This window comes from Suillus subaureus (genome assembly GCF_016647635.1).
Source record: "Suillus subaureus strain MN1 chromosome Unknown BJ212scaffold_33, whole genome shotgun sequence".
Taxonomy (NCBI): domain Eukaryota; kingdom Fungi; phylum Basidiomycota; class Agaricomycetes; order Boletales; family Suillaceae; genus Suillus; species Suillus subaureus.
Genome location: NW_024538589.1, coordinates 137,815 through 165,356, shown reverse-complemented (window position 1 = coordinate 165,356; position 27,542 = coordinate 137,815). Strand labels below are relative to the sequence as shown.

Sequence of the window (27,542 nt, the reverse complement as noted above, 5' to 3'; positions counted from 1 at the left end):
AAGAAGCGCATAGAAGGCGACATGGGTCCTTATATAAGTGTGGTCGGCGTAGAACTGTACTAGGAGTGAACGTCACGTTGTGACACGAGGCTCCGGCAAGATCTGAGATTAAACAGATCGTGCCACTCAGAGCACTGAAACGCATGCTCAGTCTTGCAGTTCATCACAGCCGAGCATGCATCTCTCGCATGGTATGAGACTGACTGCAAGAAGAACGACTGTGACAAAGTAGTCAGAAGACAACAAAAATCCACCCTTTGGCATTTATATTTCAGTCATGCAGGCTACAGCTTACGATTTTCGCCAGAGGCTTTTCTTGTATCATATTGACACCACTGGGGGCGGTGGCAAACGGCGATTAACAAGGCATTGACACAACCGGCAGCGGCAATGCATTGAGATGCGTGCTCCTCCCCACGAATCGGTTAGACGAAAGTATGGCCGACAGCGGTGCAGGACAGCCCTATTCAGAGTCTTCTGCCCATTATGTCCGGGATGGAAGAAATGCATGCTACCCAGCATGCCGCGAACAGCTGTGGGCGCTGACCCGGCACAAAGCCTACACAAGTCACGTGAACTTGCAACATCATTACCAAAATTGCTGAATCCATACCATAATCTTGTACCAAGCAAAAGCTGGCGGGATGCCGACCTCATGTATCCCTAGTACACTAGATAGAACCTTCAATAGTATGAGCTTATCAGTGATTGGCACTGATTGCGCTTTAACTTTTGGCAGTGGAATCTGATCACGTGCGCACAGGATTAGTCTCCCCTAGTCAGACCATATAGAAGGAGGACAGTCGTTCCTTCTTGCACAGGATGGCAAGTGAGCGCTCAAGCTTGAAATTTCTCTAGCTGGATGTGAATGTGCAAGATACGGCCGATCTGGGTGCATGTCCGTGGGGATGGACTCAGTTTCCGCCCACAGCAACTTCAAGCGGAGTTGGATGACAAAGCTGCCCGCTTGCTCACCCCGCCACATAGCACGCAGCCCGCTGCCTGAAGTGCCCGCCGCCCGCCCTGCAAAGGCGTTTTCGATATAAGCCCCATCCAAACCCTGCCCGAGGCCTGAAGCCTGACTACCCTGCCCGGGCGCCTTTCACATCTCATTTTCCCCCTCCCCAGTAAGTACTCCCTGGCTATTCGTGTGCATCTCCCGCATCGCACCGCTGTCGTGTTCTTTGCATTGAAATACAGCTCATTATTTCTTACGGCTGCTCACCGTTGTCAGCACCTGGCGGTAGCGTCACTGCCGGTACACTGGCATACCGTACGTCGGGCCTACGCCTAATGATACACTCTGGCACCAAGTACACCATTTGCACCCATCCAGCCTCTAATACTCTCCGGGCTTTCCAACACGCTTACAGCAACCAAATGGACCCCCCCCCCCCCCCCCCATCCAATCCTTTTCTGGCTCCTTCGGATATCCAGTCTCACTGTCTTTGGAGCATTTTTCTTCATCTCTACCACCACCTTCAAATACTTTGTTTCGTTATCTTCAGGGACATAGCGCCGCAAATACTGTGGGCGGTATACACTAACAGGGCTTCAGGTTCTACATAGGGCAAGACATGTATTTCTTTCAGCCCGGGTAAGTATGTGCAAGAGTACTTCCCTCATCTTGCAGGCACATTTGCCACCTGTCTGATGCGTCTCTCACCATTGTTTATCGACCCGCCATCATTCAGACCTCCCATGTCAATTGCGGTAGACAGGCATCAGTGCATCAATGATGCCCCTCGCTCGTTGCCTGACACTGAAGAATCTTCCTGGCGGTGTATCACTGGTTTGTCAAAAGTTTTCACTCGGTTAGATGTGTGTAGTGCACAAATAAAAATTCCTTTCATAACTACGGGCATCGTGCATACACCAGATCATGGTCAATAAGCCATTTGGCCCATTGGGCGGCGGTTCCCGTCACGATAAGCGGAGGCTTGGTTAACCAAGGCACACATAGTCCCCGAACTATCCATCGGGCTCAAGTACCCGGACTCCGCGATTATCGGACTTTCTGATGATCAATCCCGACTTCGTTTGGCCACGGAAGAACATTGTCACTCTCGAAGGTAAAATGTCAAACTCCCGCATTCCCATATTTTACATAAACACCACTCGAGCAAGAGGTCGTGGTCGATGGTGACTCTGACCAGTGCCGTCAATTCTCTTAAGCTTGTGACCATGACCTGTAATCGACCAGCTCCTCGAATGCGATGTAAAATGGAGTACTTGCTGCGCGTACTACTATCTAAAACAGCCCGAAAGCTCCCATACTTGTCAACTTCCTGACTCTATTGCAGACAAGCGACTCAAGGTCAGTCAGGTGGCAGTCGATGGCGGCAGGCTTGTCGCTGACGCTCAAGGAAATGCGGTTCTAACAGCTCTGGATGAACCACACGTCAAACATCCGGCAGGCATTTTAAGAGTGTCTCCACTTCGCTTCAAACAGCCAGGGGAAACCGTCCTCGCAAAAATCGCGTCGATTGTTTTTGGTATCTTACAGGACTTCTTGTGGATTTATTCTTGTGCCTTCGGCGCGCTCCTCATCGCACGTTCGTGCTCTATTCTGTCTCATATTCCCATTCGCCTCACGCTTTGTTAGTGTCACTCAAACACTGCCCAGACTGTAGTACTTATCATGCTCCCACATGCTTGTATTCTAGTCGTCCGGCTCTAATGCAGCAGCTTGTCATTGCTTGTCTGCTGGTACTCGTGGGGCTTTAGAAGTGAGTCGTGGTTGAATAAAATGGTGAACGTGTGTCCTTACGGGAATAAAAAGTCAAGTAGTCTGATGGCTTCACGCTCAGGCCAGTCGTCACTACACCGGGTTTTCACATCTACTTCATGATGGGTACCATGTCTATTTATCATCTAGCACATACACACAATACGACTGATTATATGTATGATAATCTGGGGCGGGTCCCGTATGCGTATAGGGATGCTCGACCCTCAAGGTCTTAAGGTCGATAAACTTAGAGGAACAAAACTGAGCTGAGCTCTGGTCTCTCTACCTTAGCATCAACATACTCCGACTTGCCTCGGTCTTGACATTCCAATAGTCACTAGGCGCCAAGGTGGCGGAACTTGAACTTCCCCAAAAGATAGACAGTACGAGAGTCTAATCCGCTAGATGCGGTGGCCGCCCTCACCGGATCCCCTTACTCTTGGTTCTGATGCATTTTGACGCCATGTGATATGATGAACTGGATATTTCGAGCAGGCGCTTTGTATTCTCACTCGGGCTACCCATACTGATACTAATACTTACTTAGTCTCCTTTCCGAGGGGTTCTGATTCTGATGGCACAGCCACGAGCGCGGAATCCGGTGGCTACAAAAATGGAAGGTTTGGGTACTGAGTACTGAATGTGTGGGTGTGTAGGTGTTTTCGTCGTGTGTTTATTTTTCCTCCGCTTTGATTCTCTTGTATCATGGATCTGCATAAAACCGATTTCAGGTACTCACTCAGTGATCCGTTCCAAGTTTGAAGCCTCAATTTTAAAACACCGACAGGTTTCGGTGGACGTTGCAGGTGCGACTTTCAAGTATTAACTTGATTAGGAATCTCACGTATAATATGTACGAGGACTGTACAGTAGCTGGTTATAAATAATGCATTTATGGCCCACAAAAAGAACCAGGGGAAAGGGAGAATGATTAGGCGGGTATTTGAGCTCGACAGGACACAGGGTGCTCCCAAAATGGGAAGTCACCCAAAGTACCAAAAGCATCCTGGTATGTACATCTCGGCAAAGGTACGCAACTTTGTGCGTTTATCACCTGTGTGCGTTTTATGCGTGTATCGTAGTTGAGCGGATCAAGCGTCATATTCTTGCAAGTCTTCAAAACATGTGGTTATCAGGCTGATTACACGTCGTAATGCGAAGGCGCCCCTTCCGCAGACTCCGCTGTGCATGTCGATGGTTGGTCTTGATGTGTAAATTTGGATACATGGACTCGCAAAGGCTTCATGGCATATTGTCGTGACTGTTCTTGTTCTGCCTCGCTGGTCGTTCGTCTAGGAATACTGATACTAGTAGTCGAGATATAACTGCGATCTTTCTTGTTGAGTGCGACGCGAATAAGCACCATATAGAAGGCAATCGACATGATCGGCATGGCCTAGTCATTCGAGTTCAATGTGTTTCGATAACAGGCGTTAACGGCGGACTTACCATGTCTACGACAGCGTCCTGTCCATTGTTTCCGCAGACGAACAACACCAGTGCAGTAAATAGCGCCGCGGAGTACAAAATAGCGGCATCCACGAGCACGCGCACTATCGGCATCACAGTGCCCCTCACTGCAGAGTTAACCCCAGAGACGCCGCGTTGGATGACCCAGATACGATATGCCAGTAATCCTGGATATACATTCAGGGCTCGATGCCGCGCTCGTGCAAGCATTGCTTACCTGAGCTCAGCAAATTAGTTGCGATTGTCGAGGCAAAGAACGCCGCGACCCATCGGGCAAGCGCTTCGACGAAGATCCCGGAGCCAGTACTGGCTTGCGAGACGCTGTAAATTGCGATGACACCAGTCGCTTCGAGGCAATATCAGGGCACGTGACGGGCTGAGCATGACTGTGACTAACCTGCAACACTGCACCACAATATAATCGGTAGGACGATAATCCAAACGGATTGCCAAACGACATAGCAACGGTAAATCTGTTTACCAGACCAGGCACTTCGATCAGCCCAGAGGGTTTTAAGCTGATACATAAAATTACGAACTCACCACTACACCATCGGCAAGAAGAGTTTGCATCACATAAAACGAATGTTTTATTACATAAGTCTTTTGTGAGACATCTGCGAAATATGCTGATGGTCCGCCTGTGTACGTGTTGGCATACTTCACCAATCCGTCTTCGGCTCTGATGATATTCACGACCATGTGCTTCGGAGACGTCAATCGATAATATTTGAGCACAAGAGGCGAGAAGCTAACCGCAGTACTCAGTATTAGCAGCAGAACTGCCACAATAAGAATTGGGAGATTAATATCTTGCATGTGACGTTTGTGGGTCAAAGACCAGATGGTACCAATGAACAAGAGTATCGAAAAGCCTGCAGAAAATCAATATTAGCTCAGACGAACATATTGCAACGTCACCATATAAAATTCCTTCCAGCACTGTCGACATTAACGCCCCTGCATCCAACGGTATGCCCGGTGATCCCATGGTGAAGAAGAATGGATGCCAGGGAGATGTGCGATAGCGTGGGCGCTTTCTTATGTATCATTATATATAGAAACGGATTGTCATATATATGCGTTACTGCGAGGTTGACCAGGGGCTAAAATGGTGTTGTCTCGTGCACAAATGACTGACATGCATGTATATTTTTGATGCGGTGCGGACACAGCGTGGGGCGTAGGAGTGTTTCTATTTGAGAGAAACGTAAGCTTGCTAGTTGCTGCAGTGCTTCTAGTGCGGACCTGAGTGGACAATTTACAATTTAGGACATGAAACCCAGCTTCCGCTTACTTCGAGCGGTGCGATGTACCATGCATATCATACACTGCCGGAGATCAATTCCGCGAGGGTAACCTCCGAAATTCCACGCCCTGCAAAATTAGGGACTCTGATATGATGGACTACAGATCTAGTTTCGATGCCATCTTCATCAAACCATATCACTCATCGAGACTAGCACTTCGATACGGCGAGATATCATAGGGCAACTTGAACATGCCTACATTCATCATCGCACGGTCCTCACAACCGTTCTTGGCTATCATAATGATGGACCCCTGGTAATGCTTATAGCAAACGTGTCCAATCAAATTTAGGACAAATACACCCGGATGACGACCCTTTGTTCAGACTCTATCTTCTTGGTGCACTAGATTACGTTTGTCTTATCGTACAGTGACAGCACGGTTTTCTATTGCGAGCCCACGAATTATACAATTCAAGTTAATAAGGCACTTTCACGTTTTTCGTGAAAACACGTGCGATCAGAGCCGTATCGCATGGTCAGTCAACACTGTCTTACCGAGCTTCATGAACCAGCAAAGTACTCGCGAATGCCTTGGAACCAGCTCTAACAGGCATAGTATTGAATGTCGGTGATAAATGCGCGAGCTTTGGAGAATGCTCAACCTCGAACGGACACATACTAAAGCAAGCGTCAACACCGTCTCACTTCCGTCGAACCGACGGTCCACTCACCGGCAGTTTCCAGCATCCGACCATGTGTCCTAAGGAACACGTCATAGTGCAAAAACCTTGCAACAGAAGGAAGTTGGCTAGGAACCACCGGGACAACGCAGATAGATAGGCCGGACATACCGAGGAACCGCAGCACCAGCAGCCTCGCAGGCTTGAATCAACGTGGACCCTGCACGATAATTTGCTCTGCAGAACATGTACGTACATTGTGGGACCGTTACCTCCTTCCCGTCATGATATCAGCTTAGCGTGCAGCTATAATACATGAACGTCCCAAAATAAGACAGACGCCATGACAGGCGCACCTTCACGTGAAGTACCACAGCAAATGAGTCCTTCCCGAATCGCCAGGTGGGCCACGAGATAACCGTAGCATGAAGGTACAATCCGGAGGACCAAGAAATAAGTCAAGAAATTGAACAATTGCAGGTCGCACGGACGAGCGCTATCAATTTAAAGGCAGTAAATATCGGTGCTCGTCGAAATATTAGATGATCGCTATATTTCACGCCCCGCGCCCCCGACCAAGCGTCAAGGAATATAAATAACGCGGAGGATGTGCTCAGTCAGCTTCTCCAGTTCCCGACACAATTATCTGTACATTTTCTTCTAGGCTTGGACTACAGATGTGCGTTTGCTGAATGAACAGGTAATCCAATGACGCTGGGGAAGCCAATCGATGATAGGCTTATCGGCGAATCCAAAATATCGGTTTCGTAAGCTAAGGTCCGAGTAATAGTCCATATATATCCCCCTACCGCCCAATGTAGCTGTGGCGCAAGCCTGTACACCTACAGGGGGTATAGTATAAAAGATAATCACTGCCTTTAAGATAATCATCTTACGTCAATAAGTCCTGCACAATTATCAGCCGAAACTCACATGAGGAACAAACAACTGGAAGAGGCCCTTCGAAGGGTTGACGCCGTGGTCTTGTGTCAAACAGAATGTTACTATGCATTCGTGCGGCATGCTGATTGGAGAAAGAATATTAATGAATGGACGCGTTTTGCGCTTCCGTTCCGCGCAAATAAACAATCGCGATCTGATCGGCTGCTGCCTGAGAGGCGCCTCGCAGAAGATGGCGGAATGCTGATTGTGGGTGGCCAACCTGCTAGCGCCAGAGGCTTCGCATTCGCGTGAACGTTCCTGAGAAGAACGTTTATAGCGGTCCTGACAATTGAATGCAGTAAACTTGACATATCATTTTAAATCACCTGCGAAACTAAGAACAACGCGGTGTCAGTAAGGTCTGCAGTAAGAAATAACAAGACTTGTATGTACAATCATCTCCCGTATTCGCAAAAGCTTCAATTGGAAAGAACAAAACACGTTCATTCCGGCAGCTTGATTCCTGTCAACAATCATATTAGATGACAGTGCAAGCTGGATCAACATATATGCCATCCTTCTGTACATAGTCACTAGACTTGCGAAAATAACAGAGCGCCCTGACATAGTCTTGTGAGCCAACCGTTGATTTGTACAATGTCAGGATATGCTTCATTGCGCGGGATTGTGAACGGAAAGGCAAATGTGATATACCTGGTCCTAGTTTGAAAAGGTCTGCCACTTCGAGTCGCAATACTAGCTGAGACTTCAAGCTTCAAGCTCAACTGCTGCGTGGTTACAAACCACACGTTCCTAGATGAAACCTCCGAGTCTTGCGTTATAATCACAGGCTAGATTGGGAGCGCGAACACTGTCGGTAATGGCATATTCGAATTCGCGTTTTGGATTTGAAGACAAGTTGTTGAAGAAGCCGTTGTTGTCTCCTGTTGTGCGATGGTACCAGCTGGGTCTGACTCGAACCTGAACGTGTCATCCATTGATTTTAAAAAAGACTAGGATCGTTGTGGCACACTGCCAATGGTTAATATTGGGAACTCTCATGCATATACTTCTTGGCATTTCTTGGAGAGCGCATGACGCTGATGCCAATGACAACCTAGCCCACGCTCTTGATACCAATAATACAACTCTCCAGAAACAAGCAGCTTTAAAAAACGGCTTCGTGTATCTATCATCCTCCCACTGCGCATATACTCACCTTGCCATCTAAAACAACTCGGTAAGACTGATTCCCGTACTCCTCACGCTCTATTTTTCATATCCTTACAGCAACATTCCAAAGAATATATCTGCGGCGCCACCCACGCTCCCTTCAAAAGATATCGAACTCCTTGAACCAAGAACCCCGTTCCAAATGCAGAATCCGCACGAACTCATCAAGCTAGACGCGACAGGCCGGCAGCTTTAGGACTCTCGGGGTATCATATAATAATCCGTCCGAGGTCGAAAGCGATCTCAGTGTCTTCAACGACGTGGCAATTTCTTACCCGGCAGATCCTGATACATCCGTCCCGAACAAGGGAATGATGAAGATTACGGATGGAGTGTATATAGCGATTGTAGGCGCCTCAATGGTGGCACATGGGTTCTTGAACGTCTCTATGAGGCGATGGATATCAATTACGTCTGTGATCACGTCGTCGTACATTTGATCCTATGGCCGAACTTGGCCCCATGTCCAGACAAAGATTGATCAAACCTGTTCTCCGGGACAAATGTTCCCCTCTGAGATCAGGTTGTAGGGAATATCCGGGGTCCTGAATCCTTACCAGGTAGTTGGCCTGTTTCTCATGCATATTTATAGTGCTGAAACACATAAACAGACCCCATAATTAGTCGCCGGGGCAGTCACCATCTGATGAGCAAGGGATCACCAGTGCATATAAGATACGGGCACTAAAGAGTAGTCTACAACGATCAAATGTCTCCTTCATCCCCAACAGAATTCGACATCATCTTTGCTGGAGGTCAATATTAACATCCTTTGTCGTGAACTATCTTAATTTCGTGTTTCGCGCAGGTGGTGCTACAGCTTGTGTCGTTGCAGGCCGCCTAGCAGCATGTGATTCCTCGCTGAAGATATTGATTCTGGAAGCTGGTGAACACACCCTCGACAAACCTGCTCATGTTCAACCTTACCAGTATCCATTCCATATGGCCCCGACGAGCACGACACTTACATTTAACTTCGGAAATCCCTCTCCACGTCTCAACGGGCGGGGATTGATTGTTCCGTCTGGTCGTTCAGTCGGCGGAGGATCAACTATCAATTGTCTGTAGAATTTTTGTCGAAATGAACAGGGTGCTGATATACAGACAGTTGGAGCGTACACTCGTGCGCCTGCCTCCGATTACGATGATTGGGCAGTCGAAGGTTGGGAATCGAAGAATCTAATTCCTCTCATGAAGAAGGTCCTCGAATGAGCTGACTATATATTTATCATGCTGACACTCACATTGCATAGTTGGAGACGTACGAGGTGCAGCCTGGTCGTCCAACTCACGGGTATACTGGACCTGTCAAGGTGTCTTCTGGCGGGCATAAACTAGGTATCTGCGAAGAGTTCATCCGTGTTGGTACGACCTATCACAAGAGGCCATATTCCGACGACACCAATGATTTAGAAACGTGCAATACATACAGCGTGAGTTTTCTAATCTGACTTCCGTGCCTGCAGCCGCTGATTCCAGCTGTATCAGCCATGGGCGAAGTGAGCATGTCCTCGTAGTTTATTGTGGATCGGATTCATGTGTGAAAAGGTATATTGATGGCACCACTGGAAAGCGTTCCGACGCAGCCCACTGCTACGTCTACAACCAAGCTCAGAACCCGAACTTACAAATCTGGGCTGGCAAGCGCGTGACGCGCGTCATCTTCGAGTGAGCGGTCCGCCTTGCATCCGTAACCAATTGTTGACACCCTTTCCGAATCACAGGGGCAAGCGTGCTGTAGGCATCGAGTTTACCAATGACCCTGTGTCTTGCCCAGATGCAGACCGGTCATTGAGTACTGTGAAAGCTTCAAAGCTTGTCGTTGTCTCTGCCGGAGCATTCGGTTCCCCAGCCATTCTCGAGAGGTCTGGTATTGGTGCTGAGGCAGTGCTCAAGCGATGCGGCATTAAACCACTTGTTAGCCTGCCTGGTGTTGGAGAAAACTACACAGGTGGTATTTCATCCATATATTCGTGATCTTGGCTTACAGGTATTAGATCACGATGTTGTCTTGGCTCCGTACTTGGCTGCTGATGAGGCAGTCACTATGGATCCCCTCTGGCGTGGGGAGGAGAGTGTTATGAAAAGTGAGCACGGCCTTACTATGTCACCGATACCTTTCGAAACGACCAACTATAGATGCTCTTGCACAATGGACTAGCAGTGGCAAATCACTCATTGCTTCGAAGTCAGTCAACTTACTAGTTATCATTGTCGGTACATGCTGACTGATATGTCAGTGGTGTTGATGCGAAAATCAAGTGGCGTCCTGATGGCGACGAGCTGAAAGCCATGGGTTCAGCCTTTGAACCGCGATGGAACGAGTTCTTCCGGGATCGCCCGGATAAGTGTGTTGCAATATTTTCGCTGATTGCGGGGTACGTGTGTATTTCTTTGCTTTGATGTGAAAGCTCACGATGACTAGATACATTGGACCCCTTGTTGGTACCCTTCCTCCCCGTAATTACATGATGGCTGCCTACTTTACGGTAGTTTTCTCTCCTTTGCCTGTGGACTTTACTGAACCTTTCAACAGCTTTACCCCGCATCTGCTGGAAGCGTGCATATCAAGGTGGACGAAAACGGCAAGGAAGCACTCGATTTCACACCAGGGTTTTTGGACGAGTGAGTCCGCACATTTCATTTCAGGCCATTGTATGACTATTATTATTCATCCAGTCCATCCGATATTGTACCAATTAACTTCGCGTACAAAAAAATGCGTGAAATCTACCGGCGCATGCCTTCCTACCGAGGCGAACTCGCTCAAGCCCACCCTCAATTCCCAGAGGGAAGCGCTGCGACCTGTGGAGAAGCGTCTGGGCCAGTCGACTTAAATGCACCTGACATCGTCTACACTGCTGAAGATGATGAGGCCATTGAAAAATATCACCGTGACTGTGGTATGTGTTAACTTCGCATTTCCGTCGTTCCGGTTACTTAATGAATCGAATCATAGTGCAAACGACTTGGCACTCGGTGCGTGCAGCTAAGATAGCTTGAAATGGGAACTTGATTCTTCTGTATGCAGCTCGGTACCTGCGCCATGAAACCACAGGCGAAACAAGGGGTCGTTGACGCTCGGCTAAACGTGTACGGAGTCACGAACCTCAAGGTTGCCGACATGTCTGTTGTGCCAAAAAATGTTGGCACGGTGAGTATCTAACGAGATTAACTGACCTCTGGTCTAACCGTCTCCCCAGAACACGTATTCGACGGCGCTCCTCATTGGAGAGAAGGCTGCGATGATCATTGCTGAAGACTTGGGTATTAATTTTAATGTCTAACTCTAAACATTGTCGGCGGAAAATAGCCCAAGGACTCTACTAGGAAAAATCAAATGATTCAGTTGACAAGAATACCCTTGGACATTAGTTCCTTGATGGCTGACAGTTAGTCCTGAAAAATGCATCGAATCAACAAAGCAATACTGCAACAGGGTGGGAACCTACTGGTCTTTGACGTAGGGAGATATAGGGGCGTTCTCTTGACTCAGAGAGATCGATCGGTAAGAAATCCAATTCACCTCAACGGACCTGGTGCCTACACACACGCCTTGTGTTTGTGCCTTGGTATATTTGCTTTCGCTGATGCAACGAACTCGGTACCTAAGGACACATCCTGTGCTCCCACCAGTGCCGGATCTGCTGCGTGTCCGCGTCCACCGCGCCAGCACCGGTGACGTGCACCGGTTCCTTCGTCGGCGCTGCTGGAATAAGGACACAGGAAGATTTCCTCCGCGGTTGGCGCCTTCCCGCACCTCCTGAGTGCAAAATGAAGCTCGAAGCGCCTGAAGACACCGCCATTTCTAATACGCCACAACCACACTGCAATATTACAAAGATTTTGTTCAACACTTGTTGACCACATCCAGAATTCAGTTTGACATGGGCACGGGCTTTGACACTTTGTATAGAAGCTCATCAAAGTTCGCAGTAGTCCTTCTGCTTCAGTTCCCGACCGCACACCTTCGCCATGTCTCTTGTCCTAGTTTGCGTCCAATCGGCCGTAGGAAGGTAGACTATGTTTACGTGGGACTTGCGTTGCGACTTGACGCAGGAACACGAGAAGTAAGGCCGTTCTCTGGCGGATTCATAATAAGACGACTTAAAGTATTTAGGAACGATCGACAAAACTCCTCGTGTGACTTGAGCATCAGACTGTCCCTTTGAGAACCTTCCTTGCGCGCTTGTCATAAGTACAACCGACGTGTTCATCTCATTCAAGAACACCAGAAACTTCGACGTTTGCAAGGAGATTGGTCATTCGTTCCAAGAAGCCAGATTAATCAGAATCCACAAAGCCATGCGACAAAGCGTGAGGGAGTGGCCTGCTCAGTTAGATGTAGAGTTGCTCACGAGAACTCGCCTGGTCGCTTCTAGAGAAAACAGTAAGAAGCAGATACCTCCGCACCTAGCGGAATACCCGATCAATCCGAAGGACATTCGAAGATATCATCGAAGAGAACAAGTGGCGTCCAAAAGTTTTTCTTCACAGAAGACTGGGAGGCGCTCACGAAGCACCTCGAGATCAATGGAACTTAGGAATGCAGTATTGGGGTCCAGTTACTAGAAAAGACGATTATGTAATCCAGGCCGTGCTAGCAAAGATGCGGATACATTCCTTCTTATCTTTGTACATCATCCTAGATGTCCATGTATTTGAATTTTGACGCCTCGTTTTCCCCTATCATTTTACAGTCACACCGGCAGGTCACGAGTACAAACTTTTCACCAAACATCGTCGTATTCACTCATTTTATCTATTGAGCCGCTCACGAGCATGTCATGTGCCCTCGTATTAACCAACAAAATTACACTCGGTGTTTTTCCCGCTCCAAGCACATCCGAAAGTCTCGAGCAAAGTCTCGGTCCTTATCGCTCGTCATTAGTCACTTTTTGTGTGTTTACCACCTGTCTACATCGTCTCGATCTCTATTGCCCGTCGAATTCATACTCCGCCTTACAATGCCGTCGATGTCAGTGGGAAAGTCGAACTCGAAGACTGGATACTAGCTCTAAGAGGTCCGTTCACAGTTCATGATATCATCCCACGAACAGCTGAAGGCATTCGCCGATGGTACACAATTTGTCCTTTTTATTTTCTATTAAAATTTCAACACTGACGCTATTGTTACGATACTGAGAGCAAATTGACGTACACCACGTATCTTCGTTCCTCTTGTGTTTTGGTATGCTGTTCATTTTCATTTGTTTAACAGTTTTTGATACGCTAGTGATGGGGAGCGTAAAAGGGCACGCACACACATTTAAATTTTGGCCAATTCGAGGCATTTTACAACTAATCACTACCAGCGAGGCTCAAAGTCTAGATGGTACCCACAAACATGAATTATATTTGTTGATACCATCTGGACAGTGGACATTGGCCTACAAACATCACACGGAGGATATCAATCGTCAATCGCTGTGATGCCAATCTTGCTAAGTACCTGGTCGTAGACATCATTCGTGTCGAACATGTATCACGACACATTCACCGGGGGCCAGCGGCGTTCTCCGCAGACGTTGTCCAAGAAATGTATGGGATCAAGAATGCAATATACACCTTGTAAACCATCCTTGACCGATGGGATGGTGGTAAGTTCAATTTTTTTTACAGATTGCAACCCTCTTCACTTATGACATGTCTCTTCCGCAAATGGTTTATCGATGTTACACCGGTTGGCAATCCGTCTGGGTTATGATCGTACCGAGTTTCAATTGTGATGTGGTGTCACATGTTAGGTCCATTCAGTCTACAGTGTTTCACAAGCGACTAGCGAAGCCGGAAATATATTCTCCAAAGCAACTGACACTTGCAACTATCGACCGACGGTCGGTGGAGGAACCAGTGCGACAACACCAGGGAACTTGCGGCGATATCCTCCGAGGTTTTTGCAGGTGCATGTATCCCAGCTCGCGTACAACGATGATACTTCGTCATACAGAACAAGGAGTCAGGACAAACCATCAACAAAAGTGGTGAAGGGGGAATCATACCCCGTGTAATCAGTACTATGTTTTCTCACTGTTCAGAAAGAGAATGTGTATGTTTGCATTTTCAATTATTGGAAATGAGAACGTTTCACTTACTAGGCGAGCATGGTTGAATGTCTATGCATGTGTTCGCTCCGGTTTTTGCCAGGTTGCCTTGCACTATCTAATGGAATCAACTGCATACCATTTCAGCAGAAATTCCTCTTGAACTTTCAGCATGAGCGCACGATCCTATGAATTTAATTGGAATAACTATCCACAGTGAACAGGAAGCATACCAAGGGCTCACGACATGCAGCTGTTCGGTACAACTCAATTGAACGAAGTCGATCACAGTCCCACGTTCTCGAAGCAAAGCGAAGCTACCTTGAGTTACTTCACTTCGACAGCAACACTGTCAACGACAGTATAAGCTATTACTTGGTGGGCCTCATGAACCAACAAAGACCGTCATATGTGAATTCTCATACAAAGTAAAGCCAACGAGCCCATCATTAGTGTTAATGATTGAAGAACAAACAGTAGCACCGGTCCGTCAGGCCTTCGGGGTCAGGTGTTCACAATTAAAATGAACAAACCCACAATGATAGGAAGACGAACAGTAGCACGACATCTTCAACACATACTTTCATCCGCCATCATCTCCTTCAACCTTGCAACTTCGATCCGTGGAATGGCATCAACTTCAAATGGCGCCGGACGTGAAACAACAGTGTCACTAGCCCGCGTGTTGATCGGGGCGTCAGGTCGTTGATCAAATCGGAAAGACCAGAAGAGAAGTGCCAAGGCGATGTACATTGAATTCTCTGCGAGATGCCTGCCGGGACACACCCTTTCGAAGACAAGTGAACTTTGTTAATCCCGACAAAAACTGTTGGAAATACTTACCGTCTACCAAAGCCAAAGGTGAAAGACTTCATACCGTCCTTAAGGCGGCCTTCGGAATCAAGCCAGCGTTGAGGATCAAATTTTTCAGGATCTGGAAAGGCAATTGGATCGCGACAGATCGCCCTGGAAAATTCAATTAATGAACGGACACAGCAGGAGGAAATAAGATCTTACCAATGGCATCCGTAGACTGTTGCACCCTCAGGAATACGATATCCTTGCTGGTTGCATGCATAATTATGTAAATATAATCAGATTGTGACATCAATCCAAGACACCGACCCAAATAATATCCCGAGTTGCGTGGTGGGGAAATCCTGAGGAACATGTCAGCGTGCAGGGCGTAGTGAGCCCATGGCTTACCTATGGGGATGACAGGTCTCCATCTCAAAGCTTCCCACAGGAACGCGTACAATTGAGGAAGCGAGCTCGAGTCTTTAAATGTTGGTGCTATCACCGAAAATTAGTCGAGAAGGCAAAAATGTTCTTTTTAGCCTTGCCTCTGTCTGATCCGATGACCATATCGAGCTCTTCATGCACCTTTGCCTGAGCCAGTGGGTGACACGCCGCAGCCATAATAGCAGTGGTAATTCCCGCGGAGGTCTGAACCAAGCCTATCAGTAAATTTACGGAGATGAGATATGATGCATCACTTGCTGTTTCAGCACCTGCACCAAAGAGTGTTCCAGCGAGATAGGCCATCTCATCTGTTACGAGTTGGTGATCTTTAGTGTGTTCCAATAGTGTCTTGGTGAAAGAGGGACCCGCTTTGTTTTGTTCCTAAGTACATGGAAAATACAAATGAGGTACGTTCATCAAAAGAAAGATCCTCACTATTTCGCTCTTGACGCGTCCTAACTGATGACTGTATAAACTCAGTTCTTCATTATGCCACTCAGTAAGTTGCTTTCCGTAACCAGGCAAGTAGCGCAAAAGAGGCACACGGTCGACGAGATAAGCTCCTGGACGCATCACAATGTCAAAATGATCGAGGACTTTGTAGATACGGATAACTTCGGGATCGTTGTAGGCAGTTGGTGTAGACTTCCCATAAGTCACCCGAAGAATGACTGATGCTGAGTACCTTCAAGTTGAGGTAGCATATCTGTGCAAGGATCACAAAAGGACCTGGTAAGGACATACCGTGATGCGTGCTTCTGGTGGTTCTTAGGGTCATTCATAATGTCCAATATAAATTTCCTTGCGTTATCGTGCTGCATATCTTTGTATACCTCTGCCGCCTTGGGCTGGAGGTGGGTATGAACCGCTTTGCGGAGACGCCGGAAGCGCTCTCCGGAACGAGCCATAACAATACGCATCCCATTTGAGAGCATCTCTCCCGCAGCAATAGACGGAGGACGATCTACCAGGGATCTACCTTCAGCCTCCATGATGGTTGTGGCTGCCTGGCGGATGGGTCAACATTTGAGCAAACCCGAGTATAGACAGATTTTACCTCGACACTGCCAATGACAACGATCACTTTACTGCCTTGTCGGAACGATACCACAGGCCCATACTCCCGAACAAGGTCAGTCAGTGCACGAGCAATACTGAGTGGGCGGTTTACATCAGTTTCGCATATCAAGGATGACATTTCCAAAACCCACTTGACAGAAGGCAAAGCGTTACTCCAGAACCAACGGGCGGGAGGTCCAGGTGGAAACGGAATGGTATTCTTACCATTCGCTAACGAGGATTTCTTGTGCAACACAACAAGCACTGCTATGGATGCAACAAGACCAGCAGCATAGTCGGCCGTGATGAGGGATCCTAGCATCATGATGTCAAGTGGGCTGGAATGAGAATCAATTCAGTACGTCTTATAACAGCTGCTGGTCAGCCGACCCCGAGATGTACTAGTATCGTTATGTACCGATGCGCAGTAAGAACGATAACTGAGGGGATCTCATCGATGCGAGTAGAATCACTATTAGTCAAGATCCACGACACGGTCCGGGTGCCACGGTAATGACAAATGGGGTCTGTGTACAGTGTTTTTAGTCTGGGCAGAATCCGGCAGAATGTCAAACTACAGGGGATCGCAACCAAAGGTTTTATAATCGACTGCACTTCCTTACCTGTAGAGTAGTAGTATTACAGCCTGTTCGTTGATGACTTCAAAGCATATAACCTGTGCCGCGCACCATTTTCAGGTGGACAAGCTTACGGATTGGCATGGTGGGAAAGCCTCGCAGTCAGTGCCGACAGACATCCTTTGAAGGCACTAGCAATCACCCTCTTATCTATTGTTCCCCATGCTGCTGACGTTGAACGCCTCTTCTCGGATATGGGTAGCACTCAGTCTCCGAAGCGCTGCAATCTCACAGTAGAAACAAATATTTGAAGCACTGGCAAAGACTCGAGCAAATCTTCGTTGCCACAGTCACCAGAAGGCCGTGGCTAATGGCAGGTCAGAGCGCACTTTGTCCGTCTCGGTGTTTTAGATGCGGCACCTGCACAGGCTGCGAGCTGGCTGTTGTCCTGGGGAATGTTAAGCGTACGGGTAATGACATTCTTTAGCGGCTCGGCTCGCACCGAATTTCGGAGTCCGATTCTCCCGTTGTTGCCGTACGAGAACTGAAAACAGGACATCCCTAAAAGAAAGTTATTGTCACTCGAACTTGGATTCCAGCTCATCATGCTCGCTCGCACCACCTCAACCACGAACTTCTTGGCTATTCGTACTAACAGACCATATCTACCTGTCACGTCAGCTTCCAACGGACACCGTGTCTTATCAGTTTGTAGGTATAAAAATATATGAATTCTCTCCCAAAATACTCTCTGATAAACTTGTCAACTTGAGAGCTGGTGCACGTCGGTCACAGGCCATGCCTCGGTGATATAATGGGCCTCTCGTAGTACGTACACCCCCGGGCTCAGCCATCATTTGTTCCGCCATGGATTCAACAGGATTGTCAATGGATACAACAACTATAATTTCAGCAGTGCTGGAAGGAATCTTATATGGTGCGTATCGTGACGATCAGCCATTCCATATCCACCAAGCCAAGATTCTTCAGGCTTTTTAGTCCTCATGTTTATTGGTACCATATGGGCATCAACCTACAAACAGAATGTCAATCGCTCAATTATTTTGGTGGCAATCCTGCTGTTCATACTAAGCACCGCAGTGAGTTTCTGGGCTCTTGTATCCGATGTCATCGGCTCAATTCTCTCTCAAGCACATCATCGTAGACATCATTCGTCTTGAAAATGGATTTATCAAGTATCGCGATACTTTCCCTGGTGGACCAGCAGCGTTCTTCCAAGATATCAGCCAGCCAACGTTTTTCGCTAAGAATATGATATACGCCTTTCAAACTATGCTTGGCGATGGTGTGCTGGTGCGTTCAAATTTATTTGCTAAATGGAAACCTCTGAGCTTAAAGAATGCCTTCTCTGGTAAAAGATTTATCGCTGTTACGTGGTTTGGCAATCCATCGGGATTATCATTATACCAAGCCTGCTGTGGTGCACCTGCTCAGGTAGGTCGCTATCGTGCTCAGGGAATCACGCGTTCTGATTGTGCATTGAAGCGACTACTTTCATTGCGAATTACTACGCTTTGCAGGCGAATGGTGGAAATGTCTTCATCGATCAGACTAGAGCATGGGTTGTTGCCATGGTTGCCTTGACACTTGCAACAAATCTGATGTCGTCGGGTAAGCATAATCGTGTGTGAATGCAATACTGAGGTCCTTAACAACCTGAATTCGTCCAGGATTACTTGCATATCGTATCTGGATGATGGAGCGCAAAGTCTCTGCAATGCGTGCTGCGAGCGACACTTTGATGCCTATTGTGCGTGTGCTTGTGGACGCCGCTATCATGTATTCTGGGATGCTCCTTGTCATGCTAATCTGTTTCGTCTCCGACAACAATGCCCAATTTATTATACAAGACATGGTAATTATCACTGTCGATGCCTGTTGTTAAATCTTACTGAACCTCGACAAGATGATGCCTATTATCCCGATCGCATTCTACATGGTTTTTGTTCGCATCACATTCAGGAACATCACTCGCAGTTACCTATCGACGGTTCATAGTGCAGGGAACAATGACGGGGAGAGCACCTTGGAGCAACATCCTGCGCAGCCTCTGCAATTCATATACCCCGATGGACGCGTACAGACGGTATCTTGAACGGAGTAGGGAATCACCACCGAACATTGACATGCAAGGCGGAGTTTAAGGGGCGTCTAGTGACGTCTAAAAAGGCAAAGAGGGGTACTTGGTCAAATTCCAACATTCAAAGAGACAGGTTACGTCCAGCGTATCAGGTAGCTAAGCCCCACTCAAATATGATTGTATTTCGCCCAAGGTCTACCAGTCTATCCCAACGGTTATCTACACCTGTTACCTTCAAGTTACTTGCAAGGTCATATACTATGTATTTAATACACAACGGACCTTTGATACTGTCATGGCCTCCCTGAAAGCTGACCCTTGGGGTCGATCGCACGTAGAGTCCGGACATACATGCAAGTGTCAACAAGTTTAATACCAGTACTTGGCAGCGAAGAGGCTCTCGCGACACAGCCACCTCCGCACTTCGTTGAAGTTTAATGGCAAGTGACAGTCACAAGTTACAACTAAGACGTGTGTATTCAGTTCCAAAGTGATAATAAACATGATTTGTTTGCGAAGAATTGTATCCCCGATACCAGGCCATGACAAGCATAAGGTGTAACTTTGTTCCTGCTTATAATGTATATCTGAAGTCAGGCGCACGGTCTCCCAATTCCCGCAATTCCTGCTCAGAATATTGCATTTTCTCTCCCCGTTCCGTTGCGAGGCGTTCGGCAGCGTCGCGTTGGGCATTAATCCTCTTATAAATGAGCACCACAATTGGCAAAAAGATGAATCCAATCCCGACGAACATGAGTTCCAATCCATCTAGTAAAAACAATTAGCCAGCACAAGCCATGTCAACGAAATTAAACTTACGCCCCAAAATGAAACGAGGTGAGTCTTGCGATCTATAGATGACGGCTGCAACTGCACCGCTGAAGTTTCCAATGCACATTTGGAGGGGCATGCCAACACCTCTCTTGTACTGGCCGGAAAGATTGTTTCCGAGCCTTAGTTATCATATGTTAGCCTTAGCCACGACGCGACTGATAATGACATACCAAGAAATGATTCCAGGAACTGCTGCATAGCTTCCCATGACAATAAAGAAAGTTCCAAAATACTTGACACCACTGGGTGCGGTTGATATGTTTATCGAAAAGCCGATGAGACACATTGTAAGGCCGGCAAGAATGAAAGGGGATCGTATTTTCAACTTGTCCGAGTAGTGTGCAAAAGCTAGCAATGTGAAAGCTAAATGGAACAGGTTACTGCGTGAGATTGCAGATGGGTAAGAAAACTGACTTGCGGCGATATATGGTGGCACGGTGAGCAACTGGCTAACTGGCGTGCTATATCCAAAGCTGAATGCAATTGAATAAATAGATCATAATCAACTTGTCACGGCAGACCTATTGATGATCGTTCTGGCGCAAATAGGTCAACATCATCTTCAAGTATCTAACGACCGACTTACGGGAGAAACAGGGTGATGCCATACACTGAGAGTAATCAAATCAGCTTCTGTCGTCGCTGAACGGCAAAGGTGTATCACTTACAAGGCCCAACGATTGATACATAAACGGGGATATGAAGCCAGACCTGGCGAGTTGGTTGAGCCACGAAAATGACAAAGCTCAAAACAATCAGTATCTCACCTGCCAGTCTCTGAACGCGGCCCAGACGTGCCTGGCGGCAAACTTCTCTTCCTCTCCAACTGATGAATTGTCGTATTCTGAAAAAAATCTAAATCGTATCTGCCCTCTCATAATCTGTTACTCCGCTCACTTTTCCTCCACACAACAAAAGCGCGCTCTTCCGGGGTCAAGAACTTAGCCGTGTCCGGAAGGTCGACCAGCACTGAGCGATCATATATATGTCAGCCCCCTGTGCGATCGAACGCGTGTTGCACTCGCCAAAGAAAGCAATGATAGCTACAACTATCGTTGCAAGGCCCTCAAGCATCTGCATGTAAGTTTTGAGCATCATTTCTGACATTGACCATAAACGAACTCACGAAGATCCAAGACCATGCTTCGAGTCCATCCATGCCACCCATGTAACTAATTCCAAAGGCTAGTAAACCAGAGAAAGCACCTGTAGTTTGTTTCATAATTAAATCCCAATGATGTAAGGAGACAACAAACCTGCAACTGTTGCAGCGCCGAAAAACAAGCCAACTATCGGAGCACTTCATTATCCCAAACGGACAACCAAATACAAGATACTTACTTCGATATTGTAACATGTGTCTCGGATACCACAAAGTAAGGCTATAGATCCATCAGCAATCCCGCAGGAGTCCTTTACTTATACTTACTAATAAACCACACCAGGGAACAAACCTGCCTCAGCGATACCAAGACAGACTCGCACCCCAAGAAGCTGAGGGTACCTGACATGTAATCAATGTCAAGTCAAAAAATTGGCGAAATTTGCCCAATCGTACGTCTTCACGAAAGCCATGAGTGTCCTGGCGATAGGCTTCCTCAGCAATTTTAGAGCGTAGTAAGACTGAGTGACGCACATAACTACCCCCCATACAAACTGTTGAGCGTAAGATAAATTCAGCTCCCATCATGCAGGACTTACATTGATCCCTGGAAGCCATCTCAAAATACGAAGAGAGTCAGTCATGCAGTACTCAAAAGTTAACACAAATACTTGCCTAGATGGCCTGAACACTTTAAGAACCAGGCTTGAGATTGCAGTTAGAGCGCAAATAACCAACACATTGAGTCCCAAACGAACTTAGCGGGACATTCAAATAGGCAGTATGGCTTTGCGGTTTACTTCAGAAAAATCCGACGCCTGTCAGAATAACGATACTCACTATGACAAACAATACCTGCATCCAACTGTAAGATTGGCAATATTGTGAACAAAAAACCACACATTACGTACCAATGTAATGTTGAACCTGTTTCCCGTGAGATCCAGCTGAGTGACAATCCCCTCCAACTTTGCGTTACCGATGTTACCTGTTGAAAGGTAAGAAATATATCGATATCACCTGTCGCGATCACTGCGGACCTCTGTCAATGAAGGCCAAAAGATACATCAAACTGAGGATAGGCACTATCCGCAGATCAATCTTTCTCCATAGTTTCTTCTCCTGTTCTGGCGTCAACACTGGGATATTTTTGAGATTAAAAACCGAGTCCTCCGGTCGCTCCTCGTCACACTGGTTGTGTTCGGAACTGATGGGATTCATGTGATCAGCGGGAACAGTGTTCACAACGTAAGTCATGGCAAAATAGCGACGAGAAGAAGGGAAGCTCTTAATCCTTCCTGATGCTTAATTTTATATTTGTACTCTGAAGAAATGAAGAGGCTCACCTCAGTCTTAGTTGGAAGGCCTGAGGAGAAGGAATAATATTATGGACGCTGAATAATAAAGGATCGTTGAAACGGAGAACGAAACGTGAACGTGGATGATAAGATGTAAAGTAGGTACGAAGGATATGTACCCTTGACTGAATCCTAGATTGGCAAACTTGATTGTGTGCCAGCTGTCCCTGCGATAGACGGATCAGCCTGTAATAATATAAAAAAAAGGCTCCACGGGCGCACTTGAAAACAATTAGTTGTACCTTTCGACGGACTATTACCACGTCACCATCAATGAAATACACGACACGAGAGAAGACGCCAGCTGCGTGAACCTACTAGAATTCGAAATCCAGAATTTACATCCGAGCTTACACAGAACTTTATCTAAGGTTCGGTGATGTCCGTCAACAGCAAGCTTTCAAGACCAGTCCCGTGGGTTCCATTAACCGCCATTGAATCAATACATGGGTCTGGCTGTCGCATCTGCACTATGCACCCCTAATCGTCAGTAAATGGATTAACCATCGAACGTTATTATACCAACGTACGCTTTCGTGCTCGGACCCTGCATGCCAATTCGCCTGTTCATCAGATCAGTAGGACGAGTGAGGATTCATTTTCACGGTTTCCGGCTTTCCTGTCAGCAGGCAAGAATGGAAGATGGTTCTGGAAGGTGATACTTGTAACTTGGCTTCACATGTCAATCACGCCTCTTGGAGTTGATACATGCAGTACTGATACATGCGAGGACAGAGAATGTGCGTGGTCGCATATAGGCTGACCTTCGTGATCCACATATCCACATAAAGGATCAAGTTACCCAGAGTTCGTTCCCTACTGTCACAATGATCTCCGCAAACGAAGCCGAGATAAAAGTTAACGTTGTGCCATCTCAGGCTGATGGACCCATACGACTCGAGGAGACATTCTTTAAGAAAATATTGCAAGCATTAAGATCCAAAAGTTGGAAAGCGAGAGTGATGATGCGGCCAGCTCAACCAGTGATCAGCTTTTGACCCAAATGCGGCGCTATGGTTGAGGTACAATTTGGGATCCAGCATTGGCATATTAAAGAGGTCGATACATTCCAGGCAACGCCGGAAAACGTAATGATTCTCAAGCTCGGTTCAATCCACATGTGTCCCAGGACAGCCGGAATCAAAGAGAATGCATTCAGAGGCATAAGAAAGCTTGGCGTACCATCCTGTATTTGTATCTTGATTTGTGTATGTATCTGTAGTGACCAAAATAAAATGGGAGAAAAATGACTCGGTCCGCATGGTCACAAGTCGGCAATGCCGACCCCTAGTGACAATGACTTTGTCACTAATAGTTTTTTGCTAGGAGAAGGTGGTATATATTGGAAATGGAGTTAAAAACTATCAAAGATGTCATGGCTGAGTCACTGCGTTTTGGGTTGATGTGGATGCCATGTGGGTAGATCCCTATAGATAGACTATCCCGATGTGCACGGTGGCCATGTGTATCATTAGAAACCAGCGTGCTACACAACTCAGACAATGCCACCTCACCGAAGGTGTATCACACACCGCTCATCCCTCCTTTTTCTGTTCCGGTGTAGCTTTGGACACACACGTCCATGTCTGCTCACCTTCAGTGAACAACCTGGGCAACTCTTGGGAAATTTTGCGTAGCTATTGCCCTTGTCCAGCAAAGGCAAGAACATGTACTCATAGGTAGACCTGCATCAATATACTCACGTTGGCCGCCTCATTGCCCTAAAAAAATCCTAAGTCCATTGTGCTGTGTTGTTAAGGGTTTGTTCTCCCATCAACAAGGCACTTTTGCAACATCCAGCAAACATCCAGCGCTGAGATCTCATGCATCATACTGAAAGGTTCAAAACCAAGCAAAGGTGTGCAGAAGGCAAAGAAAGTGGGTTTTCATTCGCATGCATAGTCATAATCATGTCTAATCAAGTCTCTGCATGATAGGACACTCACAAGCATCAAATATATTGTGTCTGTGCACCCTGTATAAAAGAGTGCGGGAAACAGGGCAAGAAGCTACCTGCATGGTTAGAGAGAAAACACTGCAAGATGGGCATCAAGAGAGTGCAGTGTGATGATGATGATGACAATGATGACAACAAGTTGGTTTCATTTGAGGAGATAGCAGCTGCTTGCAGGAAAGCAAAGGATCCAGGAAATGCAGCTTGCTCGATGGCTGTTATGAAACTTCCTGCAGGTATGTGCTATCAGTTTTTGCATGTGTGGAGAGATTGACTTGCCCTTTAAGCTGAAGATCTGTCCTATCATAGCCCACATCACTCCATGCAACCCCTTGAGCATTCCTCTGATGCAGACAATGACTCTGTCCTACTTGAACAATCTCTCACTGATTTTCCTATGGGCGAGGAATTCCCGGCACACTTGGACATCAATGTTGTTGATTTCATGAATGATTCTGTGGAAGAACAGAGGGCCAATGCTGACCACAACAACAAGATGTCCCATTCACTACCTTCTCAGAAACCTGGTTGGAGCCTGAACCAATTACTTGACTAAAATTTGGCCACTCTCCTCCGACATGCCAGCCTCAAAGATCCTCTAACTGGCACAGAATCATCTGACAAGCAACCTGAAGTCCCTCCATCTTCTGTCCAGGTACCTGATGTGCAGCCAGCATTGCCAGTGCCAGTGAATGAGTTGCTGGAGCCTCTGCTTCCCCCTGATGTCATCCTCAACAGTGCTTCACAGCACTGGTTTTGGAAAATCATACTTATTTTGGTGGTGTGGCTTAATCTATGCTATCATTTACCTCACCGTGCAGCTAACCTTCTTCTGAAGGTCACAGTGTCTATTTTCTATGGACTTGGTGTTTTCACTCTTGAAGAGAAGCCAGCTCAGACACTGAATACTGCTTTTGCTCATTTGGCAACTACCCACTCATCTGTGGTGTGTTTCCATGTCCTCTAGACTCCCTCATCTCTTAAACTCTCTGTTGGGTAGCTATCAACCATGTAACTTGATTTTATACGGCATTTCCCCAGGTCCCAAGGAGCTTGATTCCAATCAGCTCCAATTTTTCATGAAGGATTATGTTGATGATCTATTGCGGCTTTATGACAAGGGAATCATCATCAAGACTTCAAAATATCCAGAAGGTCAGTTGTGATTTTATGTATGTCCCTGGCATAATATTAATGACCTACTTTTCAGGGCAACATGTACATGTAATTCCTGTTGCAGTATGCTGCAATCATCCAGTGATGTGCAAGGTCTGGATTTGGTAATCATAGTAAAAAAGAAGGATTCTGCTCGCATTGTCACATTCCACAGTTGAAGCTGAAAACAGAAGATGCAATGGAGTATGATAGTAAGTTGTTTCATGCTTGTCGCCATTGACATGCCAGTTTAACATTACCTTGTAGAATTTCCATGTCAAGATGGACAGCAGCATTGAAAGCATGCTGAAGAATATAATGGCCTTGGACCCAAGTGTCATATCCCATATGCCAGATACAGATCCCATCATATTCCCACGCTTTCCAGACCTATTTCTGGACCCGTATCCAACTCATTCCTGGATCCCCTATCCTGTCCACCCTACACACATTCCGTCCAGCAAGACATCTGGACTTTACCTCCTCTCGGATTCCAGACTACATCCACCACCTCACATATCTCAGTCCTGTTTCCACCCTGCCTTCTGGATCCCCAGATCCCTGGACCTCCAGATATTAACTGTTACTATCTCCGGACCTATTCCCGCCCTCTATCCGAGATCCTGTGCCTATCCCCATTTAGGCATCTCTGCCTTTCCGGTTCTCGGTTATCTCTGTTTCTGTCTTGCTGATTGATCCTTGTACTAGTTTCATCTCCGAGTTCATTTAGTTATGTTCTGTCTTACTTACCAATGTGTTTCCGCATGCTCGTACATAGCCTTACTCCTTTGCTTACTGATCCTCTCAGATAGCCTTTAGTATATAACCCCTGTACAACTACAGTAGAGTCCTCAGTCTGAATATCATCTTAGATCCTGTTCTACTTGCCAATCATCTTCCAGACTTCAGTCCATCTGAGTTTGTCCTTTTCCATAAGGCCTAGGGATGGATTCCCTAGGCTGGAATTCCAGACCTTTGGATTTGTCCCCTATGTCTCTGTCCCAAGTCTAGGGATTGCTTCCCTAGGCTGGAGTCTTGCCTTTCTGGCACTTACCCTCTTTCCGGACTTAGGTCCATTTCCTGTCCCTCCGACTCTACCTTAGGGTAGTCTACCTCTGTTTGCTTCTACATTGGACTTCATCCAATGTAGCCCCTATTCCTTCTGGACCTCCGGATGTCCTGTCTTCTGTACCTCTGGGCATCCTGTCCTTTGGACATTCCGCCCTCCATACCTTTGGATGTTCTGTCCTCCATACCTCTGGACCTCCGGACATCCTATCCTTCCATCCTGTTTTCCTGTAGAAGTATTACCTTGCAGCAGGAACTCTCCCGCACTCTTCCGGATGTTTCCCACACTCCTCTGGAAGTCCTCCAGACTTCGTTGGACCATCATCAGACTTCCTCTGAAATGAAGGGCACATACTTGGGTAAGGGGCACAGTGTACAAGCTGAGGCCAAGCCCCTCTAAGTCAGTCTCTCTCTCCTTTGAGCATGGTTCTTAACACCAAGGAGCAAGATGACTTTTTTACAAAGCATAGCGCATGGTGGTTTGAGCTTGCTTGCCTGCCATATTTTGATCCTGTCTGAATGACTGTCATTGATCCTATGCATTGTTTTTTACTTGGTGAGTTGATTGCAACCTTTCACAAGGCTTACTTATATCACCAGGTATCATCAAAACTCAATGGTTCAATGCATGGGTTCAAACAAATGTGCTGCATCAGCAGATGGCCAAGGTTGAATGTGAACTCAATGAAATTCATCGACTCTTATCTATGGTATGTGCATGCTTCCTTGGACTTATATGAGAGCTAACTTATATTGTCAGTTTGAGATGCCATCTTGGGTTGCACAACTACCAGATCA

General features: G+C 46.8%; 10 protein-coding genes across 10 annotated transcripts; 4 read left to right on the top strand and 6 right to left on the bottom strand.

Annotated features, from left to right (window-relative positions):
* Positions 1 to 97: 97 nt before the first annotated feature.
* On the bottom strand, positions 98 to 820 carry BJ212DRAFT_593676 (uncharacterized protein). Its single transcript, XM_041343604.1, has 4 exons — positions 762 to 820; positions 614 to 714; positions 296 to 559; positions 98 to 218 (listed from the first exon to the last, which is right to left on the bottom strand). The coding sequence occupies exons 2-3, from the start codon at positions 655 to 657 to the stop codon at positions 322 to 324; spliced, it is 282 nt and encodes a 93-aa protein (XP_041189325.1). The 5' UTR covers positions 658 to 714; positions 762 to 820; the 3' UTR covers positions 98 to 218; positions 296 to 321.
* A 2,750-nt stretch (positions 821 to 3,570) lies between these two features.
* On the bottom strand, positions 3,571 to 5,210 carry BJ212DRAFT_1579534 (uncharacterized protein). Its single transcript, XM_041342254.1, has 7 exons — positions 5,123 to 5,210; positions 4,958 to 5,076; positions 4,745 to 4,906; positions 4,599 to 4,674; positions 4,419 to 4,547; positions 4,181 to 4,368; positions 3,571 to 4,127 (listed from the first exon to the last, which is right to left on the bottom strand). The coding sequence occupies exons 1-7, from the start codon at positions 5,190 to 5,192 to the stop codon at positions 3,873 to 3,875; spliced, it is 999 nt and encodes a 332-aa protein (XP_041189324.1). The 5' UTR covers positions 5,193 to 5,210; the 3' UTR covers positions 3,571 to 3,872.
* A 760-nt stretch (positions 5,211 to 5,970) lies between these two features.
* BJ212DRAFT_1378453 (uncharacterized protein) lies at positions 5,971 to 6,440 on the bottom strand (the record flags this gene model as incomplete). The annotated part of the gene is made up of 3 exons (XM_041336567.1): positions 6,306 to 6,440; positions 6,186 to 6,241; positions 5,971 to 6,132 (listed from the first exon to the last, which is right to left on the bottom strand). Coding segments are annotated over exons 1-3 (275 nt in total), but the record flags the coding sequence as incomplete, so codon positions are not given.
* A 223-nt stretch (positions 6,441 to 6,663) lies between these two features.
* On the bottom strand, positions 6,664 to 8,685 carry BJ212DRAFT_1589722 (uncharacterized protein; the record flags this gene model as incomplete). The annotated part of the gene is given in 8 exon segments (XM_041342468.1): positions 6,664 to 7,010; positions 7,068 to 7,358; positions 7,470 to 7,539; positions 7,731 to 7,867; positions 7,887 to 7,997; positions 8,236 to 8,283; positions 8,343 to 8,418; positions 8,525 to 8,685. 8 exon segments carry the CDS (start codon positions 8,683 to 8,685, stop codon positions 6,795 to 6,797), a joined length of 1,110 nt encoding a protein of 369 aa, XP_041189322.1. The 3' UTR covers positions 6,664 to 6,794.
* Positions 8,686 to 8,857: 172 nt separating this feature from the next.
* BJ212DRAFT_1378448 (GMC oxidoreductase-domain-containing protein) lies at positions 8,858 to 11,606 on the top strand. Its single transcript, XM_041336566.1, has 16 exons — positions 8,858 to 9,004; positions 9,058 to 9,309; positions 9,358 to 9,449; positions 9,503 to 9,682; positions 9,738 to 9,748; positions 9,798 to 9,917; positions 9,974 to 10,200; positions 10,247 to 10,336; positions 10,389 to 10,437; positions 10,490 to 10,627; positions 10,675 to 10,738; positions 10,786 to 10,874; positions 10,929 to 11,152; positions 11,209 to 11,228; positions 11,281 to 11,403; positions 11,453 to 11,606. The coding sequence occupies exons 1-16, from the start codon at positions 8,959 to 8,961 to the stop codon at positions 11,534 to 11,536; spliced, it is 1,809 nt and encodes a 602-aa protein (XP_041189321.1). The 5' UTR covers positions 8,858 to 8,958; the 3' UTR covers positions 11,537 to 11,606.
* Positions 11,607 to 14,863: 3,257 nt separating this feature from the next.
* BJ212DRAFT_1570135 (cytochrome P450) lies at positions 14,864 to 17,380 on the bottom strand (the record flags this gene model as incomplete). The annotated part of the gene is made up of 12 exons (XM_041342039.1): positions 17,218 to 17,380; positions 16,747 to 17,121; positions 16,593 to 16,689; positions 16,280 to 16,542; positions 15,971 to 16,220; positions 15,794 to 15,916; positions 15,637 to 15,739; positions 15,500 to 15,586; positions 15,419 to 15,453; positions 15,311 to 15,357; positions 15,137 to 15,259; positions 14,864 to 15,080 (listed from the first exon to the last, which is right to left on the bottom strand). The coding sequence occupies exons 2-12, from the start codon at positions 16,917 to 16,919 to the stop codon at positions 14,864 to 14,866; spliced, it is 1,518 nt and encodes a 505-aa protein (XP_041189320.1). The 5' UTR covers positions 16,920 to 17,121; positions 17,218 to 17,380.
* BJ212DRAFT_1279210 (uncharacterized protein) lies at positions 17,253 to 17,483 on the top strand (the record flags this gene model as incomplete). The annotated part of the gene is made up of 1 exon (XM_041331474.1): positions 17,253 to 17,483. A coding segment is annotated over one exon (231 nt), but the record flags the coding sequence as incomplete, so codon positions are not given.
* A 556-nt stretch (positions 17,484 to 18,039) lies between these two features.
* On the top strand, positions 18,040 to 19,165 carry BJ212DRAFT_1212421 (uncharacterized protein; the record flags this gene model as incomplete). Its single annotated transcript, XM_041329256.1, has 7 exons — positions 18,040 to 18,109; positions 18,163 to 18,272; positions 18,325 to 18,486; positions 18,552 to 18,627; positions 18,679 to 18,804; positions 18,864 to 19,048; positions 19,100 to 19,165. Coding segments are annotated over 7 exons (795 nt in total), but the record flags the coding sequence as incomplete, so codon positions are not given.
* A 565-nt stretch (positions 19,166 to 19,730) lies between these two features.
* Positions 19,731 to 22,891, bottom strand: BJ212DRAFT_1378422 (MFS general substrate transporter). The gene is made up of 24 exons (XM_041336565.1): positions 22,790 to 22,891; positions 22,556 to 22,734; positions 22,250 to 22,507; positions 22,121 to 22,197; positions 22,050 to 22,064; positions 21,968 to 21,996; positions 21,885 to 21,914; positions 21,809 to 21,827; positions 21,744 to 21,763; positions 21,666 to 21,689; positions 21,537 to 21,611; positions 21,449 to 21,489; positions 21,364 to 21,396; positions 21,234 to 21,313; positions 21,133 to 21,181; positions 21,005 to 21,076; positions 20,875 to 20,951; positions 20,776 to 20,818; positions 20,694 to 20,718; positions 20,629 to 20,643; positions 20,522 to 20,580; positions 20,278 to 20,470; positions 20,093 to 20,226; positions 19,731 to 20,041 (listed from the first exon to the last, which is right to left on the bottom strand). Exons 3-24 carry the CDS (start codon positions 22,464 to 22,466, stop codon positions 19,848 to 19,850), a joined length of 1,521 nt encoding a protein of 506 aa, XP_041189317.1. The 5' UTR covers positions 22,467 to 22,507; positions 22,556 to 22,734; positions 22,790 to 22,891; the 3' UTR covers positions 19,731 to 19,847.
* A 1,718-nt stretch (positions 22,892 to 24,609) lies between these two features.
* Positions 24,610 to 25,975, top strand: BJ212DRAFT_1302448 (uncharacterized protein; the record flags this gene model as incomplete). The annotated part of the gene is made up of 7 exons (XM_041333265.1): positions 24,610 to 24,757; positions 24,809 to 25,019; positions 25,107 to 25,258; positions 25,563 to 25,676; positions 25,732 to 25,790; positions 25,852 to 25,888; positions 25,944 to 25,975. 7 exons carry the CDS (start codon positions 24,610 to 24,612, stop codon positions 25,973 to 25,975), a joined length of 753 nt encoding a protein of 250 aa, XP_041189316.1.
* Positions 25,976 to 27,542: the final 1,567 nt, after the last annotated feature.

What these genes read in the sequence shown, in the direction of transcription:
- BJ212DRAFT_593676 (XM_041343604.1), bottom strand. Translation starts at nt 657, where the DNA reads ATGAGGTCGGCATCCCGCCAGCTTTTGCTTGGTACAAGATTATG. An exon ending in TTGCTTGGTACAAGATTATG is followed by an intron (nt 560 to 613) that starts GTATGGATTCAG and finishes TGACTTGTGTAG; the next exon opens with GCTTTGTGCCGGGTCAGCGC.
- BJ212DRAFT_1579534 (XM_041342254.1), bottom strand. Translation starts at nt 5,192, where the DNA reads ATGGGATCACCGGGCATACCGTTGGATGCAGGGGCGTTAATGTCGACA. An exon ending in GCTGGAAGGAATTTTATATG is followed by an intron (nt 5,077 to 5,122) that starts GTGACGTTGCAA and finishes GATTTTCTGCAG; the next exon opens with GCTTTTCGATACTCTTGTTC. An exon ending in TGCTAATACTGAGTACTGCG is followed by an intron (nt 4,907 to 4,957) that starts GTTAGCTTCTCG and finishes ACGTCTCCGAAG; the next exon opens with CACATGGTCGTGAATATCAT.
- BJ212DRAFT_1378448 (XM_041336566.1), top strand. Translation starts at nt 8,959, where the DNA reads ATGTCTCCTTCATCCCCAACAGAATTCGACATCATCTTTGCTGGAG. An exon ending in AAATCACTCATTGCTTCGAA is followed by an intron (nt 10,438 to 10,489) that starts GTCAGTCAACTT and finishes CTGATATGTCAG; the next exon opens with TGGTGTTGATGCGAAAATCA. An exon ending in AAAATATCACCGTGACTGTG is followed by an intron (nt 11,153 to 11,208) that starts GTATGTGTTAAC and finishes ATCGAATCATAG; the next exon opens with TGCAAACGACTTGGCACTCG.
- BJ212DRAFT_1378422 (XM_041336565.1), bottom strand. Translation starts at nt 22,466, where the DNA reads ATGACTTACGTTGTGAACACTGTTCCCGCTGATCACATGAATCCCATC. An exon ending in CTCATGGCTTTCGTGAAGAC is followed by an intron (nt 21,612 to 21,665) that starts GTACGATTGGGC and finishes ATTACATGTCAG; the next exon opens with GTACCCTCAGCTTCTTGGGG. An exon ending in CGGCGCTGCAACAGTTGCAG is followed by an intron (nt 21,314 to 21,363) that starts GTTTGTTGTCTC and finishes AACAAACTACAG; the next exon opens with GTGCTTTCTCTGGTTTACTA.